The sequence below is a fragment of the Mesoplodon mirus genome (assembly GCF_964341445.2).
Source record: "Mesoplodon mirus genome assembly, chromosome: 13".
NCBI lineage: Eukaryota > Metazoa > Chordata > Mammalia > Artiodactyla > Ziphiidae > Mesoplodon > Mesoplodon mirus.
This window is the reverse complement of record NC_138989.1, coordinates 18,182,504-18,202,816: the sequence shown is the minus strand read 5'-3', so window position 1 is coordinate 18,202,816 and position 20,313 is coordinate 18,182,504. Positions and strand designations below refer to the sequence as shown.

Sequence of the window (20,313 nt, the reverse complement as noted above, 5' to 3'; positions counted from 1 at the left end):
TTTTATTAACACTGAATCCACTTTATTTTGTGCTTTCAGAAGCTGATTAATTCCCCCAAATGAACATAACCCCAGCTATTCACAGTCAAGGTGGAGGTTTCCCGCGGGACCGAATTTCCCGGCAGCTTGCAGAGCCAGACCGCTCTGGTGACCGGGGAGGCGTGGACCGTGCATCCCACCTGGTGAGGCTGGCCCAGAGTCCGGCCGAGGGAAGTCCAATATAGGGGCAGCTGAGAGCATGACCCTTGTGAGTCGTGGGAAACAGGCCCTCAGCTCTGGGTTCTGGTGCTTCCTGGTGCTGGTCCAGGGGCTCAGCTTTTCAGCTGACTTCAGAATTTCTCCAGTCGGGAAGGAACTGAGAATGGGGTTCCGGGAGGCCCCATTTTGTGATGCGCGCCCACCCTGAGTGGTGACAGGCCCGGTGTGCTGCCGTGGCAGCCTGGGCGCTTTAAGGCATCTCACGGAGCCGCCACGTGTCCGTGCAGGTGAACCCTCTGCCCTGGGGGCCCACCCCCTCCTTCCCCCCGGAAGCCTCCCGCAGCCTCGGGGTAACGCTGGAGGTCTCCCCACCACCGCCTGTCAAGCTGCCCTCAAAAAAGGTCGGTGCCCGCAAAAGGGAGGGGATATGGAAACATATGTATATGTATAACTGATTAAATTTGTTATAAGGCAAAAAATTAAAAAATAAATAAATAAATGAAAAAGGTCGGTGCCCACGGTGGGCAGAGAGCACTGTCACCTAGGACACTCTGGAACTCAGATCACAAACATGGAACCAGCCTTTATCTGACAGTCGGGCTAACAAAGCCAGTTCTCCATGGCTTCCCTCCTCACCCAAGCTTTCTGGATGAGCCCGGGCACCTTTTCCAGGTTCACCTGCGAACAGGTGGCCAGAGCTCTCGCTGCGGAGTCTGTGGAAGCCAGGGACGAGGCCCATCCCAGGAGGGCTCATGGGCAGCCTGTGAACCTTTCTCCCCATCATCTTAACTGTTAGATTCTCCAACAAGCCTGTTTATCGAGAAATTTAAAATAAATCTCTATTGAGTCTGCCCATCTCTAGGATCTTAAAGCGTTACCTTTTGACCTGTTATGCAAATGGAAGAACATTCCAAGTGTCTTTCCCTTCACTCCAATCGAACCAGCTAAAACGGGCAGGCACGTTACTCTCTGTTGACACCACTGCAGCCAGGAAGTTCAGTGCTGTGTGCTCGGCCCCCTCCTCTCTGCCACGTCCTCTGCTGTGCTGTGCTGTGGCCCCTGTAGCACATGGGGGACCCCGCAGAGGGGGCAGGGCTGCAGGGGCGATCAGAGGCAGCGGCGGCGGCTGCTGCAGAAACGGAGCTCTGAGCTCTTCTGGGGTGTCTACACTCAGAAAGGAAATTCAGGGGCAACAGCCGAGTGCCGGGTCACTGGCACCGCCCCTGGGGTGTCGCTGCAGCTCCACACCCGCCCCCATAATGGCACCGACAGTGGGGAACAGGCCTCGGTTTACGGATGCCGTGTTCCAGATTAAGAGATACATGATGCAGTGTAAAAAGTGTATTGTATAGCTACGGGGGTTAGTTTAAATGTATTTTGTATATACGACTTCTATAAATCTGTTAAAATTTGCCTTAAATTACAAAAAAAATAAAAAAGACAGAGAGGGGAGGTGTTAGGGACTCGTTAGCCTGTAAGTAAGACTGAGATACAATTAAAGAATTGAAAGGAAACTTAAAGGAATCTTTTCTTTTCACAAAAACTTTTGCTGTTTCCATCCCCCTCTCCATTCATATTGCCTTGGGTACCATCAGCAGCACAGGGCCAATATCTTGGGAGCCACTGATTTGGTCGACATGGGCATTCTTAGAACTTTCAGTTCTTTTTTTTTTTTTTTTTTTTTTTGCGGTACGCGGGCCTCTCACTGTTGTGGCCTTTCCCGCTGTGGAGCACAGGCTCCGGACGCTCAGGCCCAGCGGCCATGGCTCACGGGCCCAGCCGCTCCGCGGCATATGGGATCCTCCCAGACCGGGGCACGAACCCGTATCCCCTGCATCGGCAGGCGGACTCTCAACCACTGCGCCACCAGGGAGGCCCGAACTTTCAGTTCTTGTTCCACTTTTTCTTAAATAACAACCTTGGCATTGGCTGGGGGGCATTTGTAGTGAGTAATTAACTTATAGTCCACAGCTAGTCAAATTTCAGCCCTTCTTTCAATTCTTTCTACCATTAAGGCTGTAATTTCTACAGCATTAACGGTGCACGAAATTACCCCGGTTGAGGCTATGTGTCCTGTTTTCAACAGTTCTCACTTTTCCTATTCACCTTTGAGCAGAGGTGCTGATTAGCAGGGGAGTGTCCTCAGAGGTCAACTGCAGGGAAGAGGAGGGGAAAGCTTTGATAATACAAAGCACGGGGCTCCAGCTCTGCCCCCCACATTCCTGAGAGCTGGATCAACTCACCAAGCCTTTATTAAACACCTGCTGTGTGCCCAGTACAAGTGTGGAGCTGGCAGGATATTTTAAAAGGTGGGGAAACAGAATTGAGAGTATCTATCTTTGAGTGCATGTGATTCTGTTGGGCTGACACTACTTAAATACTAAGCAATTAATTAGAGACTAACTTTAGAATACTATAGAAATCACATTTGCGAGCATATGTTGTAACTCAAGGAAAGTAATCATCGGCTTCTGACTGTGACTGAGCTCCCACATAACTGTACCAAAGATGAGAATATTCCGGCCCTACAGACTTGACTATTCTGGTTCCAAGGACAGTCGGGAATTAGTTAACTGCGTCATTCTGATCTGAAATGCTCATCAAGTCTGCAGATTCCGCATTTGACTGGGCACACAGCAGGTGTTTAATAAATGCTTGGTGAGTTGATTTAGCTCTCAGGAATGCGGGGGCAAAGCTGGAGCCCAGTTCTGCATACAGTTTCCCCCCTGCTATTCAAAAGTAGAGTGTTCCAATGAAAGCTTTCCTAAGCTGAAGTGGCATAAAGAGAAGTAATTACCTGAGGACATGTCTTGCTAATAAAAGAAACAAAATAAATGGAGGTAAAGCACAGATGCTCATAGACACAGTTCAAAGCTAATGGCAGCTTGAATCTGAAAATGAATGTATATATAGGTATAACTGAATCACTTTTCTGTACAGCTGAAATTAACACAACATTGTAAATCAGTTATACTTCAATAAAATAAATTGAAAAAAAAAAAAAAAGCTAATGGCAGCTTGATGCTGAGGTACCGAGTGTAGTTCCCGGGAAAGGAGCTTGGTGGCGCTACTCTCGCTGCTTGGGGCAAGTGCTGCCTCTATAAAATAAGTGCTGGATGCTATTTTCGCTTTTCCCTTTTTTCGTAAAAGTGAAAATCCTCTTCGGATTTCTTCTGGCGAGCAAAACCAGGTACTAATGTAGGTCTTTCATAAAAGTGAAGTGCAGTAAAGTAAACTTTTGAAAAACTAGGGGCTACCTGTATTATTAAATATATCTCCCTCCCCCTCCCTATTCAACTCAACCCAGAAGCCCTGACATCTGTTGGCATCTGTCAAAATGACTGTTTTCTACCAAATTTTGCTTCCCCCATTTTTTCCCCCTCCTTTTGCCAGTTGACTGAACAGCCTTGGAGGTAGCTTTATCTGTGATAGAATTCAGTTCTTGATCTTTCAAAGGACACAGGATCACTTCCCTTTATTGCATCATTTTGCTATGTACCCGCCATCTTCCTGCTCAAGCAGTCCAGGAAAGCCCCGCAAAGGCCCAGTGTGGCCTGAGCCCAAAGCCTAGTCTCTGCTGCTAAAGCTGCAAGTCCTTCCAGAGGGGTTAGGGAATGGGGGCCTGCATTTCTCCCATCATTTCCTTACCTTTCTTGCTTCCTTCCTGGCAGGTTTTCCAATGCATTCTCTTACTATGGATTAGTCCTGCTCACCACTGAGCTCTTCCAGGCAGGAGATGTCTGCAGCAGTGAGTATCAACAGCCCTTTAGCAGTGAACCCTGTCCCCTTCCGCCCCTCCCCACTTCCAACACACGAGGTCATACACACACACCCCAGCCCAGCTTCTGCCCTCACAGGGCCTGGCCTTGCACAAACTCCAGGGAGAAAGTTTCTGCAAAATCTGAGCACGAAACAGCTGGGTTGTGGTTTCCAAGACGCTCTGTAGAAACCTGGACCTTCTTGTCATGGTAGACCTGACATTAGAGCAGAATCACATCTTATGTCCCCTAAAGAGGTCCATGAGGTACAGCTCTGAGTTTTATGGCTGTGACCCTGTGTAGCCATCCTCTGCGTGTGCATCAAGTCTGAGAATCAGGTTGGAGCTCGATCCTGGCCACACAACAGAATCACCTGGGGGAGCTTTTCAACAAAGGCAGTGCCATTTAAACAATGCCCAGACCAATTTAATCAGCGGCCTTGGGGGTAGGGCCCAGGCATGAGTGGGTTTGAAAAGCTCCCTAGGTGATTCTGTTGTAGAGCTGGAGGTGGGAAGCACTGGACAAAAGGAATGAATAAAGAGCAAAGTCTATATACAGATGTCTGGACTTCAAACCAATCTGTCTTTAAGGGAATATTAGATTCCTAGCATTGAACCCGGGATGGGGGATAAAGGGATCAAGTTCTTGCCTGTTTGCAGGATTTGTCCAATTATCTTTTTCATATGAAGCCTCTGTAATCTGAGTTAATAGTTTTGTTTATTGGTATAAGGATTTAATAATACAGCGGAATCACATCTCGCTGGGAGGTGTGGGAGAGCCTTAACCGCCTTGAGAAGCAGTTCAATTATAAATTCGGGGTTTGGTATTGATTGAGCCTAAATCCTTTGCCTCTGTGGCCGAACACAAGTCCGTGTGCCTGACACACAGTGAGGCCAAACAAACTGAAACCGTCGTAGTTTGGAGCAGAGAAAGGTTTATGGCAGGGCTGAGCAAGGAGGATGGGTGACTTGTGCTCAAAAACCCTGAACTCCCCGATGGTTTGGCGGGGAGAGAAGTTTTTAGAGGCAGAATTTGGTGGGGGGGACGGCCGCAGGGTATGTGACTTTCTTCTGATTGGTTGGTGGTGAGGAAACAGGGTGATGTTCCAGGAATCTTGTGCTCAGTCTGAAGTTACCATCCTCAGCCTGGGTGAGGGCCTTAGTTCCTGCAGAAGAACTCAAAGATACTGTTATGTATATTCCTTGAGGAGGAACCAGGACTCTGCCCCAAGGCTGCACTATTGTTTCTTGACAGCTCTGCCCCTTTCTCTGCATCCCCTCCCTTCCCTGATTAGCAACTGTTTGAACCTGCCCTTTGGAACTCAGGGAAGGTCTAGGAGGCTTGAATGAAGCCTATTTCCTACAAGCGAGAAACGGGGGACATGGAAAGGATTCGTACCCAGGATTTGCCCCACAGCCTCCTGCTTGGTTTCACCGTAACAGTGGACCTGCTTAAGCAAAGCAGGGGATCCATTGGGATGTTATAGAGGAAGGGTTGGCAGAGTTTTTCTATAAACAGCCAGATAGTAAATATTTTAGGCTCTGTGGGCCAAACGGCTCTGCCATTGTAGCAGAAAAGCAGCGATGGATAATATGTAAACAAGCAAGCCTTGCTTGTGTTCCAAGGAAACCTTTTTTTTTTAAATTTTGGCCACGCAGCACGGCTTGTGGGATCTTAGTTCCCCTGCCAGGGATCAAACCCCGGCCCTCGGCAGTGAGAGCGCGGAGTCCTAACCACTGGACCGCCAGGGACTTCCCACCCACCGAGGAAATCTTTTTTACAACCACAAATTTGAATTTCGTATCATTTTTATGTCATGAAATGTTATTCTTCTTTTGATTTTCGTATCATTTTTATGTCATGAAATGTTATTCTTCTTTTGATTTTAAAAATCATTAAAGGGCTTCCCTGGTGGCGCAGTGGTTGAGAGTCCGCCTGCCGATGCAGGGGACACGGGTTCGTGCCCTGGTCCGGGAAGATCCCACATGCCGTGGAGCGGCTAGGCCCGTGAGCCATGGCCACTGGGCCTGCGTGTCCGGAGCCTGTGCTTCGCAACAGGAGAGGCCACAACAGTGAGAGGCCTGCGTACCGCAAAAAAAAAAAAAAAAAAAAAAAAAAAATCATTAAAAAAATGTAAAAACCATTCTTAGCCTGCTGGCCAGGCAGAAACAGGCAGGGGACCAGATCTGACCTGCAGGCGGTCGTTTGCCACCCCGTGTTAAAAGCTCACTCTTACACCTGGGTGGGAAAGTGATAGGGAAGGAGCAGTGGATTGTGTTATGAGAGGAACCCTGAACTTAGGGCACCCAGATCTTTTATACCAGATGATAAACCTGCCAGCTCTTTGTTCTGCAGAAAGATGCTCTATCTTTGAAGGCCATAAGTAAACCTGCCCTTTGCACCAAAGGGAGATCCTCTCTATCTTTCAAGGCTGTTTGCTAAACTAAAATCCTTGAAAAGATAGTCCAGAACAAAGGCAGTCAGTGCCTCTGCTTATAAAACAGGCAGAGACCATGAGAGACCCATGGGGAATTGTCTGCTAACACCAGTAAGAGGTTACAGTTGGTTCAAAGGAGAATTCAAAATACACATGTATATAGGCAATCAGAAAAGCTGAAATGGATTTACACTTAGAGGCAAAAATTGGCAGTGTGCATAAGGCAATAATCAATTGCATCACCACCAGACACCACTTGCATTTTTATGGACAGGAATCATTTGCACTGGTATTCTATAATGTGAAGTTGTAAAAGAGCTTAAAGATCATGAAAGCTGAGATAACCTATAAGGGTTCACAAGACAGGACATTTTGCCCATTTCAAAGTCTTTGTTTCCTAACGAATGATATGGGGGGAGAAGATACAGCAAGGTAAGGGAGGTCAGGAGTGCGGAGCAGAGTAAGGGGCCGTGGGCAAGTCAGAGTTTGAAGTGGGGCGGTCAGGCTGGCTTCAGTGAGAAGGTGAGATTTAAAGAAAGACTCGAAAGCGGTGAGGAAATTAGTCATGGGGATATGTAAGGTGCAATGGAGGACGAGAGCAGCCAGTGCAAAGGTCCTGAGGCAGGAATGTGCCTTGTGTGTTGAAGGGACAGCAAGGAGACCAGTGTGGCTGGAGTAGTATGAGCAGAGCGAGGGAGAGAGAAGGTGGGATCAAGGAAGTAACGGGGGCCAGATAATATGGGGGGGGGTCGTTGGGGCCACCCTAGAGTCTGTCTGCCACAAAAGCACCTAGTATGTGCCATTTCTGGGCTAAGCACATTCATATGCACAACCTGCTTTCAGTGTCTCAACCACCTTGCCCCAGGGTTTATTAGCCCCAGGATTATGAGGAACCTGGGGCTTAAAGAGATGAAGCTCCAACTCTGCTGGTTGGGATTCACACCTGAGTCTGTCTGAGTCCTGAGCCCATGCTCCTTCCCTGGCATCCCAACCAAATCATATCCAGGGAAGGAGGTGTGGAGAGCAGGAGGCTGCGACCCAAGACTGCGCATGCCTCTTGCTCTTTTTCTCTCTCTCCACCTCCCAGTCTCCAGCCGGAAGAAGGCGGTAGAGGCAAAATGCAGCCTGGCCTGTGAGTACCTGAGTGAGGAGGATTACATGGACCTGCTGTGGACCACCCTGTCTGAGTTCCCAGGTGAGGGACCTGTGTCACGTGGGCTGGGGCAGGGCATCCTGGGAATGCGGCTTTACCTGGTGCCGCCTGGAAGCAAATCCCATTTCTAAGGGAAGCTGGGGATTTGTTTTCAACCCTTAGCTACAAGTTGGCAAGAACTGTGAAGAGGCTGACATTTTACTCTATTTGAAGGCTAACAAGTTAAGCTGCCCAGCCTCACACACACGCGGGCAGAAGACACAAGACCCCTGGGTCAGAGGCAAAAGACTATTACTCACGGCACAGCAGGCAGCCTGAGTAGTATGTTAGTGCTGGCTTCTCTTGCCCCCAAGTCCCATGGGGATGATGAGGACGGGTCCAGGCAAATCTTACACGTGCAATGGATTTGCAGCACAGCTCGAGCATTTCACACTTCGGGAACCCAAATCTTTTATAATGGGCTGCCGGAAACCTGCTCAGCCTTTGCCTTGGAGAGAGACATCATCTTTATTACATTGGGCAGTAAACAGATCTTCCCCTTGCTCTAGAAGGAGGCAGTATCTCTGTCTTCCAAGGCTGTTGGCTATACAAACAACCTTGAAATGCTAGCCTGGAACCAAAGGGCAGCTAGTGCCTCTGCTCACAAGCTGTGCAGAAATACAAGAGACCCGTGGGGAATTGTTCCCCAACACCAGTCACACTGGAAAAGATTGGTGGGGTGTTAAAAATCCAAACCTGCACATAAAGGAAAGGTGATCTATCTTTTTCCTTTAAAAAAAATAGTATTATTACAACAGTAATAATATCTGATACTTACTGATTGCTTACTGTATATATATCAGGCACTGTGCTAAATATTTTACAGATATGGTCTCATTTAATCTTGTGAAGTAGTATCATTCCCATTTTACATCTGAAGAAACTGAGGATTGGAGAGGTGTAGCAAAAATGGTTTCTGCCAATTGCAGCTGCCAATTTCTGCATCTCTGTGCCTGAGGGGTATCTCAGGAGGAATTGAAAGCCTCAGTGTCTAAAAGCAAGAAAGGTGGCTGCAGGTGCCAGGGAGTTAACACCTGGGAACAGCCTTCAACCAGTGTATAAATACTCCAATTTCCTCGCCTATCAGGTAGAATTCTAAGGTGCGCATTCCACACTGACTCCCAGAGCCCTCCAGTGGAATCCAGCAGCAATTTCCCATGGTGGTAACTTGCTTGATATGCACCCTTATTAGTTGCGTCCCTTCCCCGTTTCACTTCTCCACTCTCCTACTGGTGCTTCCTTGGATGACCTCCCAAGTAAACACCTTGCACTCGGACCCTTGTCCTGGGGTCTGCTTCTGGGAAAACCCAACTAAGACACTGAGTGTCCTACAGCTGGCAGAGCTAAGACCTGTGTTCCCACCCCAGAGCCCAGAGTCCACTCCTATACTACATTGTCTATCTTTCCCATATAGCTTAGCAGGTAACATTAAAGCCTCTGGAGTTAAACCCAGCATTGCCAGCTGCCATTTTCGGGACTTCAAGCATTTACCATCTCTATGATTTTACCTTTCTGAAACTCAGATTCTTCTTCCCTATTATTACATGTATTGTTTTGTTGTTTTGTTCACTGACATATCCCAAGCTCCTAGGACAGCTCCTGACACACAGTAGGTACTTAATGTATTGATTGAATAAAAGTGGGAAATGGGCTATTAGCATGCTTTGTAGAGGGTTTTATTTTTAAACTAAAGTCTAATTGATTTACAATATTGTGTTAGTTTCAAGTATACAGCAAAGTGATTTGGTTATTCATATATATATATGCGTGTATGTCTATATTCTTTTCTTTATTCTCTTCCATTATAGTTTAGAGGTTTGTTTTGATGATTGAGCAAGATAATAGATGTAAAAGTGCTTGGCCCAGATTTTATTATTATATTATTAGTATTATCAAGCAATATGCTATACCACCTCTGCTGAGGTAGAGAATGTTATTTTTATTTAGTCCTACTTCTCCAATGAAGAAATTGATGTTCAGGGAATTCCCTGGTGGTCCAGTGGTTAGGACTCCATGCTTCCACTGCAGGGGGCATGGGTTTGATTCCTGGTTGGGGAACTAAGATCCCACATCCTGCCGGGCATGGCCAAAAAAAAAAAAAAAAAAAGGAACATTGAGGTTCAGAGAAGGCAAGGGACTAACCTAAGACCACATGACAAGTTAGAGGCAAGATGAGGCCTTAGAACCTACGTGTTTCTGACCCCCAGCCCAGGTGTCTGCTGCCTAGTTTCAGTGCATGCCACTATTCAGGCTCCCCTTGGTGCCTGTATTAGTTATCCATTGCTGTGTAACAAATTATTCCAAAATTTAGTGGCTTAACACAACACATTTATTACAGTTTCTGTGGGTCAGGAGCCTGGGCTTCCCTGGGTCCTCTGCTTCAGTGTATCTCACAAGGCTGCAATGGAGGTGTTGGCCCAGGGTCTGTGGTCTCATCTGAAAGCTCAGCTGAGGCAGGGTCTGCTTCATGCTCACTCCCCCAGTTGTTCCCCACTGCCTGTTGGCCAGGGACCACCTTCAGTTTCTTGCCAGGTGGCCTTCTCCATCAAGGCAAGTTCATGAGAAGAGCCAGGGAGAGGGCAAATGCCAGCAAGACAGACGTCAGTCTTGCATAAGCTTATCTCAGAAGTGACCTCCCTAGTGACATATGGATATATGTCTTTAAGACTGGCATAAATTGATTTTAAAAAGCTATAATCCTGGGCTTCCCTGGTGGCGCAGTGGTTGAGAGTCCGCCTGCCGATGCAGGGGACACGGGTTCGTGCCCCGGTCTGGGAAGATCCCACATGCCGCGGAGTGGCTGGGCCCGTGAGCCATGGCCGCTGAGCCTGCGCATCCGGAGCCTGTGCTCTGCAACAGGAGAGGCCACAACAGTGAGAGGCCCGCGTACCACAAAAAAAAAAAAAAAAAAAAAAAAAAGCTATAATCCTAATCACTGACTAAGATTCATGGATATACTTTGCAGTAGACATATAACTCAATGCATTTTTTTCTTTTTTTAATAAATTTATTTATTTATTTATTTTGGCTTTGTTGGGTCTTTGTTGCTGCACGTGGGCTTTCTCTAGGTGTGGTGAGCGGGGGCTACTCTTTGTTGCGGTGTGCGTGCTTCTCGTTGTGGTGGCTTCTCTTGTTGTGAACCATGGGCTCTAGGCACGTGGGCTTCAGTAGTTGCAGCGCACGGGCTCAGTAGTTGTGGCCAACAGGCTCTAGAGCACACGCTTAGTAGTTGTGGCGCATGGGCTTAGTTGCTCCGCAGCATGTGGGATCTTCCCGGACCAGGGCTTGAACCCGTGTCCCCTGCATTGGTGGGCGGACTCTTAACCACTGCACCACCAGGGAAGTCCCTCAAGGCATTTTAAGCAGTTTGTCAGCATCTAGTTACATTAATGACATTTATGGAAAGTATAATTTTAAGTGATTGCTTTTACACTGTTGTCTTTTTGTCATAAATATTGATATAAAAACTTTTTTTTTTTTTGGCCATGCCACGTGGCTTATGGGATCTTTGTTCACCAACCAGGGATCGAACCCGGGCCCTCAGCAGTGAAAGCACAGAATTCTAACCACTGGACTGCCAGGGAATTCCCGATATAAAATTTTTTGACTCAAAAAAAAAAATAGAAGTGACATCCCATCACTTCTGCCATATTCTAGTCATTAGAAGTGAGTCATGAGGTCCAGCCCACTCTCAAGAGGAGGGGATTACACAGGATGTGGTACCAGGAGGTGGGGTTATTGGGGCTCACGTCAGATCCTGCCTCCCATGGCTCCCCTGCTCCCTTGCAGGTGTCCTTGTGACTCTCTGGATTATCGACCGCCTGGGCCGCAAGAAGACCATGGCCCTGTGCTTCGTCATCTTCTCCCTCTGCAGCCTCCTGCTGTTTATCTGTGTTGGAAGGTGGGTCGTGAACTCACCTCTCTGGCCAGCAGGCTTACTTCTCAGCTCGTGGTCAGGTCTTTGTGTCTGCAGGCTGTGGATTACACCCCCTGGGGTACCTGAAGGATCCCCCCCAGCCCCTCACTAAGCCTGAGGCTCTTGGCTGCTTCATAACTGGACAACAGATCGGGCTCAAAGTGGGGGCCTCTAATGGGAGTGGGGGTAGGAGGGCACTTTGGTACAAATTTTGCTCCGACACCATTACATGTAGACTTTTGACATCATGTCCCAGTAAGATCATGCATATAGCTGTTTAATTCATATATGGGTTAAAAGTGTTCATTTGTTCCATGGCAATATTTCAAGGTCTTGTTTTATAATCCCCTTCTGGCATTTCTCCATTTTTTCCATCTATCAAGAGGCTCAAAATATGGAACTGGCATGTGTTGATCTCCAAGAGGCCCCAGACCGAACCACAGATGAGAGATCTGTGAAAGGTCTGGAGATGTAGCTTCGATCTGGAAATGTTGATATTCAAAGACATTATGGGAACAATGGAACAGAGGTCTGGGGATCAGGATTATCCTCATAATACTGAAGAGAAGTTTCCTTTCCCTGGTTCAGCTGGTTCCTGGCTCAATTCCTGCCCCCACTAGGTCCTATCTGGACTTTGGATTATTTACATCACTTCACCCCAGCCATGCCCTACCCTGGGCACCACCATCTCAGCCTGGAACTTTGGAGAATGATGAACTTATAAAAGCAGGTCTTCCGAGAGACCACGGGGATGCGTGTGTCTGCATGCCTGACTGATGGTGTGTTGGGTGAGGTGGGCTTTGCGAGTTTCTAGGGTGTAAATTCTACCTGGGCAGACAAAACTTTGCTGAAAGAAACTGTCAGAAAAAATACTTGCGCATCTGCTTTTTTTCTCTCTTCCTAGAAATATGCTCACTCTGTTACTCTTCATTGCAAGAGCGTTTATTTCTGGAGGCTTCCAAGCAGCCTATGTTTACACACCTGAGGTAGGGGGGATGCCTGGGAGCAGCTGGGGTGGGGAGGGGGCGGGTATTTTCTCCGGAAACACCCGGCCTGGGCTCCTCTGAGTGAAATTTGTCCTTGAGTCTGAGTGGCGGCTGTGAAGGCCTTCATTATTTCAGGCTTTCGTTCAGTCATTGTTTTCTGCTTATAAAAGCTTATGGTCAGTGTACAAGTTCCAAATGTTACAGAACTGTATAAAACCCCCAAACTAAAGGGCCTCACATTCTGCTTTCCTAGAGACCACCTTCTTGAATGGTTCAGTGTATATTCTTCCACATTTTTTCCTAATTTATGTTAGTGCATGTATCAAATTGGGTAACTGAGCAACTGAGATGAGTTTAATAAAGGACGGATTACAGTGGTGTAGGATGGGGCTTAGGGAAACCAAAAAGTGATGGAGCAGCGCCCAGAGCTCACAATGAGGTGGAGGTGGCTGGGGACACAGCTACCACCTAAGGCCTGTGGGGTGAGGAGACAGGGTGGTACAGGGTCCCAGGAGGGAGCTGTGCAGAGAAAAGCTGTGACCTTTAGTTGAGGGACACATGTGCCCTTAGGCAACCTAGACCGGAAGGAACAGGAGAATAAATACCCTGGCCTCTCTCTCCCACCTCCCGCCCATCTCCCACTGGGGCTTCCCATTGATTGAACCCAACTGGAAGGCAGAGAGCCTAGGAGCCCTTGGTGGTCCACAGTGGCCAGCCCCCAGGGCAGAGAATGAGGTGGGGAGGGGTAGAGAGAGGTTCTGGAGGGGAAGATGGAAGACAAGGAACACAGGACATATGGACCTGCTTTGTTCTTTTTAATAGCTGTTATACTATACTGTCCTGTACTGTACTATATGGTAATCTATATACTATATTATTATGTACAATCCTTTACTATACTATATAATATATATGCTATATATCAATATTATATACTATACTTTGTTATAGAATATATATACTTTATATTATATAATATACTTTATTATACTATATCATATATATTACATACTATACTATATTATATAGTATAGTATGAGCAAATCATAATTTTGTAACAATTCTCCTACCAATGGATATTTGAATCATTTTCCAACTTTTCACTATTATAGTGTGGAGGTAAACAGCTTTACCTATCCTTGTGCACATGTGTGGTTTCTTTAGAATAAATAAGATGTGGAATTTCTGAATTAAAGCCTATAATAAACATTACAAACATTGAGAAAGATTGAAAAAAAAAATCAACCTCTAAAATGTTGCCTGAACTTACACTCCATGGGACAGCGTCTCAGAGTGTCCATTTTCCCACACTCAGGGATTATGGGTTACTTGTTTTGTATTTATTTTATCTCACCTTATTTTAGATAGGTTCAAAGGGAGGCAGGGGATAGTATGTACCAGGTGCTGTGCCAGGGGAAGAAGCCATCTAGATTGTCCCTCAGGTCTACACAGCACTCCAGAGCCCTCACTTTGAGTCATCATCCTGAGCCCTGCTCCCTCCACCCCACCTTCCAGGCCCAGCTCCAATGCTGCCTCCTCCAGGAAGCCCTCCAGGATCCACCCCCCAACTTCATTTTGCCCTCAGTGTCTGTGCGCCTCTCTGATTTTTAGTCATGCCACCTTGCCTGTCCCCCAGGGAGACTCCTACTAAGGCTCCCTATGGGCAGGGCCTGGGTCTCCTACTCTGTGACTCTCATCTGGCCTAGTGTCCCCTCAACAAAGGCTTGTGGATTGATTGCTGGAGCCTCCCAGAAGAGTACCAGGGGAAGGCTGCCTGCCCTGCAGGGACTGGGAGGCCCAAGGTCTACAGGGGCAAATACCAGGGCTCAGCAAACTACGACCCCACGGGCCATATCCAACCTGCTGCCTGTGTCTGGATAGCCCAAGAGCTAAGAATGGTTTTTATGTTTTTAAACGGTTGAAAGCAAAATCAAAAGGCTATTTCTTGACATGTGAAAATTATATGAAATTTAAATGTCAGTGTTCATTAATAAAGCTTTACTGGAACACGCCACAGCCCTTCACGTGCTGTTGTTGTCTACAACTGCTTTTGTGTTACAGGGGCAGGGCTGAGTAGTTGCCCGTCCACAGAGCCCAAATTATTTACTCTGGCCCTTTAAGACAAAGTTTGCTGACTCCTGGCTTAAACTAATCCAGCTGGCTATTCCTAACAATGAAGACTTGGTTCAATAAATGATGATTGATCCTAATGATAGAATCCTGTGCAGCCAATAAAAATTATGCTACTGGAGAAGACCAAATATGGACATGGGAAATGTCTGCAGTCTTTTTCTAAGAGGAAAAATTCTTCAAAGCAGCATATACAGAAATATCTAGTGGATGACATTATACCACCTCTAGGATTTGGCTTAGTGTAATTTAGGAGAGGAAGGAAGTGAGAGTATGATTGAAACTAACACAGGTCCTCTAGGCTTGGTCCTAGAGGGTTGATTACACCATTCTACTTTAGCCTGTGCTTGAAATTCTCCATGATAGAAAGGAAAAAAAAAAAAGGAATTTAGTATTTATTCATTTGGATATAACCACCCAGGGCAGGGAGGACCCCCTTCCTAGGTTCCCACCCCCAGCTTGGCCTCTTGCCCTCCTCATCGGTTGAGTTTCCTGAGACTCCCCACCCTGCCCTCCCACCCCTTCTTGGTATCGCTAACCCCTGAGGGACTGACCCTAATTCAGGCCCACCTGCCCCCGGGGGCAGGGTGTGGGGTGGCGGAATTCCCATCATTCCCGAGCCAGAGAGGAGGGAGGGGCCTGCATTTTCTCAGTGCGGCCATTTTGGCGGCTGTGTTTCAGGTCTACCCCACGGCGACCCGAGCTCTGGGCCTGGGCACCTGCAGCGGCATGGCAAGGGTGGGCGCGCTCATCACCCCGTTCATTGCTCAGGTAGGTGTCACCCCAAATACAGAGGGGGTGGGTGTGACAAAAGCCATTGCGTGGCAGGCTGTTACTGTACCCTGAGCCAATGCACTGCCCTTGGTGTGCGTTACCTGATCTCATCCTAGCAGCCCATCCTACGAAGAAGAAGTATTGCTTGCAGTTGAGAAAACTGAGGCTCAGAAGGGTCAAGGGACTTGTCCAAGGTCGCACAGCTGTGAAGTAGAGGAGCTGGGAATCAAACTCAGGTCTTTCCAGTGATTTGGCCGAAAACAACTTGGACGAGAATAAACAGGCCACCATGCCTTAGTGGGAAACAGATGTCCCAGTCCCTGGTTTCTGAGTTGGATGATTTGGTGTCGTTGCAGAATTTTGCAGCTCTTTGTGTCTTGAAGCATTTCTCTTCTTTTGCGGGGAGCTTGTTTGGGAATCCTTTTGCTTTTTTAATATCCAATTCATTTTTTCCTGTTTTTATCACTTTTTAAAGATTGAGGTAAAAGTCACCTAACATAAAATTAACTATTTTAATTCAGGGAATTCCCTGGTGGTGAATGATTCGGGGCATTCCTTGGCTGTCCAGTGGTTAGGACTCCGCGCTTCCAATGCTGAGGCCCAGGTTCAAACGCTGCTCGGGGAACTAAGATCCCGCAAGCTGCGCAGCGCAGCCAAATAAATATATAAAAATTTTTAAAAACGTAGGGAACAATTCAGTGGCATGTAGCACATTCACAATGATGGGCAACCGCCATCTCTATCTAGTTTCAAAACATTTTCCTCTCCCCAAAATAAGCCTCCGTATCCATTAAGCAGTCACTCCCCAGCTCCCCCTCCTCCAGCCCCTGGGAACCACTGGTCTGCATTCTGTCTGGATGAATTTTACCTCTTCTGGATATTTCGTGTAAATAGAATTCCAACACGTGTTTTAGCCAAGTCATTCTGTCCCGGTACCGTTGTGTTTGGCCATTGTACATCACTATGAACTAGCACTGGTTGACAGCTTGCCATGTGCCTGCATGGTGTCAAGTGAGGCATCTTCTCATTGGGAGATGGCTACTGCTCTTCTGCCCGTTCGGCAGATGAGGAAACGAGGTTTAGCTCTGCTGCGTGATGTGCCCTGGGACGTAAAGCTAGGAAGTCAGCAGACATGCTTCTGTGGGAGAGAATAAATACACTCTTGAGCCTGATGGGGTCTGGCTTCAAATCTCAGCCCCATCCTTAGTCTTTGTATGAACTTGGGTATGCTGCTTAATCCTCTTTGAGCCTCAGTTTTTCCCTCTGTAAAATGGGGGTGGAGGACATACCTGATAAAACTGTCGTGAGGACTCCATGGGAGTCCAGTGATAAAGAGGGCTTATAAGAGGGCCTGGCGTTCTCAATATTATCTGTATGGTTGGTGGTGCCTGTGCGTCAGAAGGGATGCTCTCACCGGCGTGCATCTCCCTCCCCCCAGGTGATGCTGGAATCGTCCGTGTACCTGACGCTGGCGGTTTACAGTGGCTGCTGCCTCCTGGCTGCCCTGGCCTCCTGCTTTTTGCCCATTGAGACCAAAGGCCGTGGACTGCAGGAGTCCAGCCATCGGGAGTGGGGCCAGGAGATGGTCGGCCGAGGGACGCACGGCACAGGTGTCGCTAGGTCGAACTCGGGCTCTCAGGAGTAGTGACCGATGGGGGGCTGAGCTGGTTTTTGAGGCTGTAGAGAGCGGGGAGCTGCTGGAGCCCGGCTGGGGCACCGATCGTCACTGCCCACATCAAGAACTCACCCAAGGGTGCCACCTGGACCAACGAGGTTTTGTGTCTTGACTGTTTGCTCATATTTATCAAGATCCGTCCGGGGATGGGGAGGCATTTGCTCTGGGGGGTTCTCCGTATGTGTGTGTGGAGGTTTGTTAATAACCTGTGGATCTGCATGGGAAAACTGCCACCTCAGCAGTGCCTGGTGACGCCGGTAGCCAGCTGGACACCATCCAGAGTCAGCCGGTCACAGCCTCGGTGAACAACAACCGAAAGATCTTTGTAGATACACTCCAGGCCGGGACCCCTGTGAGACCTGCCACTCACCCACTGGACCTGTTCTTAGGTTTCTCCTGCATCCCCAGCCCCAGGTTTTCTTCTTTGAAATTGCAGGTGACCTGGGTGTGGCCTGAGCAGCTTTTTCTTGAGTCTGAGAAATGCTCCCAGGGAAGGGGCTCCTCACTTTGCCTTCCCAGGGCTGAGTAGCGGAGACTCTGGCCGATGGACATGCATTTGAACTTGAGCCGCATGCCTCCACCTGGCCCCCTCTTGGAGTTGCTGTCCCTGGCTCCAGGGGATCCAAATGTGGCCATGGGGACAGCTAGGCTTGCACTAGATGACAGCCTCAGAAAGCTATTACCCCCAGGAATTGGGGATGGAGGCAAAAGGGAGGTGAGAACCAAGCCCACGACCAAAGCAGGGGCCTCCCCTTTGGAAGCAGCAAAAGTCACTCCGGGGGCTTCTTTTCTGGCCCCCTCGTTGGTCAGGCTGATTGGTGACTCTTGGGGCAAGAAAACAGTTAAGTCAGGTTTCAGTGCTTTGGAGTTTGAGTGCGGTGGGTGGCCAAATGGACCGAGAAACAGAAAGATGCTCCCCCCAGCCACCTGCTCCCGTGCGGGCCAGGGGACCAGGAATTCTTCCTCCCTGGATTCTCTGCCGTCCCTGCTGTCAAGGGGTGGCTTGGTCTTTCCATAGAGGCAGCTCCTGGGGTTCCAGCGATGGACCCCACGGCATGGATGCCATGGGTAGGGAGGAATGGGAGGGCCCAGATGTGTGAAACATGTACATTTTCCACGAAAGAGAAGGGAGGTCAACTGGATTTGGGGGTTGGCCTCCAGAGGAAGGGCTGATGCTGTGTCTCAGCAGACAACATCCACCTCCAGGATTTGGTTTCCACAAGCCTTTTCCCCGTCATGAAGGCAGGAACCTAGGGAAGGAGAGACGAAGATGCCAGATCCCATCAAAGGCCAGAGAAGACTGACCGTCTGCTTGGAGATATCTGCTTGAAGTGAACATTCCGAGGAAGCCAAATGTGTACGTTCACCTTTATTAAAACATGTTGGTGATGGACGTTGCAAGGGTTGAAGTTTGTTCGTTTGTCACAATGTCCTAGTGATGGTTCAGCTTAACGGTGTTGCCAACTTTATCCATGTAGGGTAAGCTTAATGCTTTCATCTGCTTTAATATGACAGTCTTTCCAGCAAGGGGGAAAAGGTGCACAGTTGGCGGCCAACTTTGAGTCTGTTGGAAGCAACACTTCCTTCTAATGGTGTGGAGGTCACAGTGGGTGACTTCTTTAGGCCCAGGTCCTAGATCGACTGCAAATCATCCCACATCCCTGAATATATGTACTGCAGCCCTCTAGGCCCAGGCAGTCAGTGGGGGCAGCTTGGCAGAGCTTCCTTTCTCTGACACCCACATTTCCCTGGACCATGAGTGGCTAAAGCTTTAATTATTTCTGGTCTGCTGAGCTCTCCTGGGTAACTAAGAACCTATGCTTGTCTTTTTTTGCCTTCCAGCTGGCCAGACACTGCCGGATGAGCAAGTCCACTCGCTTCACCCTCAAATAACCTGGAGGATCTGGGGGCTGTGGTGGGGAAGGAGGGCTTGGTGGCAGAGATGTTTTCCAGGGGCTTGTAGTTGTGGGTTTTCTCTTGTTGAGAAAATGAAAGGTGAAAACTCTTGGCCTTCTAAATTGCCTGCCCTTTTATAAAATTGATATAATTGAATGATACAAGAGCTGCCACAAAAGTTGCCCAAACCTCTGAAATGCGTGAGACCTTTAGCTGAAGACCTTTGTATCTAATTTTGAACTGGCCAGAAGCTCCTCTTTTCATTACTGGAAATGTCATCTGTTTCTCTCAGTGTTAGGAAAGATTTTAGAAAATGGCAAAAGATGTTCAGTGTAGCCAGGGTTATATGGTTTCTTTCTTTCCCTTCAAGTATGCTCAGGAATACATAAATGGGATGTGTTGGCAGTGAGATAAAAGAGTATCTTAGAGATGGACTTTGAAATGAATATGGATATGCATTATTTTTAAATAATGTTAAGCAACAGAGAGGCTTGAAGGATAAGATCATCCCTTGGTTACTACAGTAAACATCAAAGGACTGGGATAACTTTGAGCTGCAAGCAACAGTAAAACCTACCAATAGTAGTTTAACCCATTAGAATATTAATTGTTCATTTGACAACAAGCCCAGAGTCAGAGAGCTCCAGGGAAGGTTCAGCAGCTGAACAATGTCATCAAGGACCCAGCTTCTTTTTGCCTTTCCTCTCTACCGTCCTCTGCATGTTGCCCGTTGACCCTGTGTGTGAAACCTCATGGTCACAAAATAGCTGCCAAAGTGCCAGGCATCAAGTTTTTTTCAAAGATGTTAGAATGGTGAAGGAGCAGTCACAAAAGGTTTTCTTTCTAAAGGGTCTGTTGTTTTTGGTTGGAAAGGGAAATCCCGCAGCAGATTTACCATTGCTTTGCATTGGTCAAACCTGGGTCGCATGCCCATCCCAGCATGAGCCCTCCCCTAGGGCTGGGGAAGGAACGGCCTATCTCCCACAGGATCAAGGGATACCCACAGCCTCTTGAACACAAAATTGAGATTCTGGTAGAAGGAAGACAATAGTGGTGGGATGGGAGATAGTTGAGAGAAACCTTGACAGAGTTCTCATCAAGGCTGTTTTAGTTGCAAGGAATAGAAATTGTACTCAGATTAATTCAAATCAAGCAATACAGCTTTAATATAAGACTGGGAACAGTAGTTAATTTCCTGGGGACTATAAATGCGGGAAACGGAAGTGTAAGGAATGACAGGAAGAGGGGAAGGTTGTGGCAGAGTATGGGACATAGGGGGCGGCTACTACTCAGCTCCAGTTGATTTTGTTGTATCGTAGAATCGCCTGATTTTCAAGATAGGAATCTGGAT

General features: G+C 47.8%; 1 protein-coding gene across 4 annotated transcripts in view; it reads left to right on the top strand.

Annotated features, from left to right (window-relative positions):
- The window catches only part of SVOP (SV2 related protein), an 85,770-nt gene extending 66,610 nt beyond the window's left edge, over positions 1-19,160 (top strand). Inside the window, exons 11-17 of one of the 4 annotated variants that reach the window (XR_014295670.1) lie at positions 3,870-3,946; positions 7,481-7,588; positions 11,375-11,486; positions 12,406-12,487; positions 15,299-15,388; positions 16,830-18,423; positions 18,909-19,160. Coding sequence is in view for 2 of the 4 variants with exons in the window: in XM_082640027.1 (XP_082496153.1) it covers positions 3,870-3,946; positions 7,481-7,588; positions 11,375-11,486; positions 12,406-12,487; positions 15,299-15,388; positions 16,830-17,036 (676 nt within the window). In the remaining 2 variants the exon portion in view is untranslated. Of the gene's footprint in view, positions 1-3,869; positions 3,947-7,480; positions 7,589-11,374; positions 11,487-12,089; positions 12,488-15,298; positions 15,389-15,507; positions 15,794-16,829; positions 18,690-18,908 lie in introns of those variants that run through there. The other 3 variants (XM_082640027.1, XM_082640028.1, XR_014295671.1) reach the window with 3 other exon arrangements.
- The last annotated feature ends 1,153 nt before the right edge of the window (positions 19,161-20,313 follow it).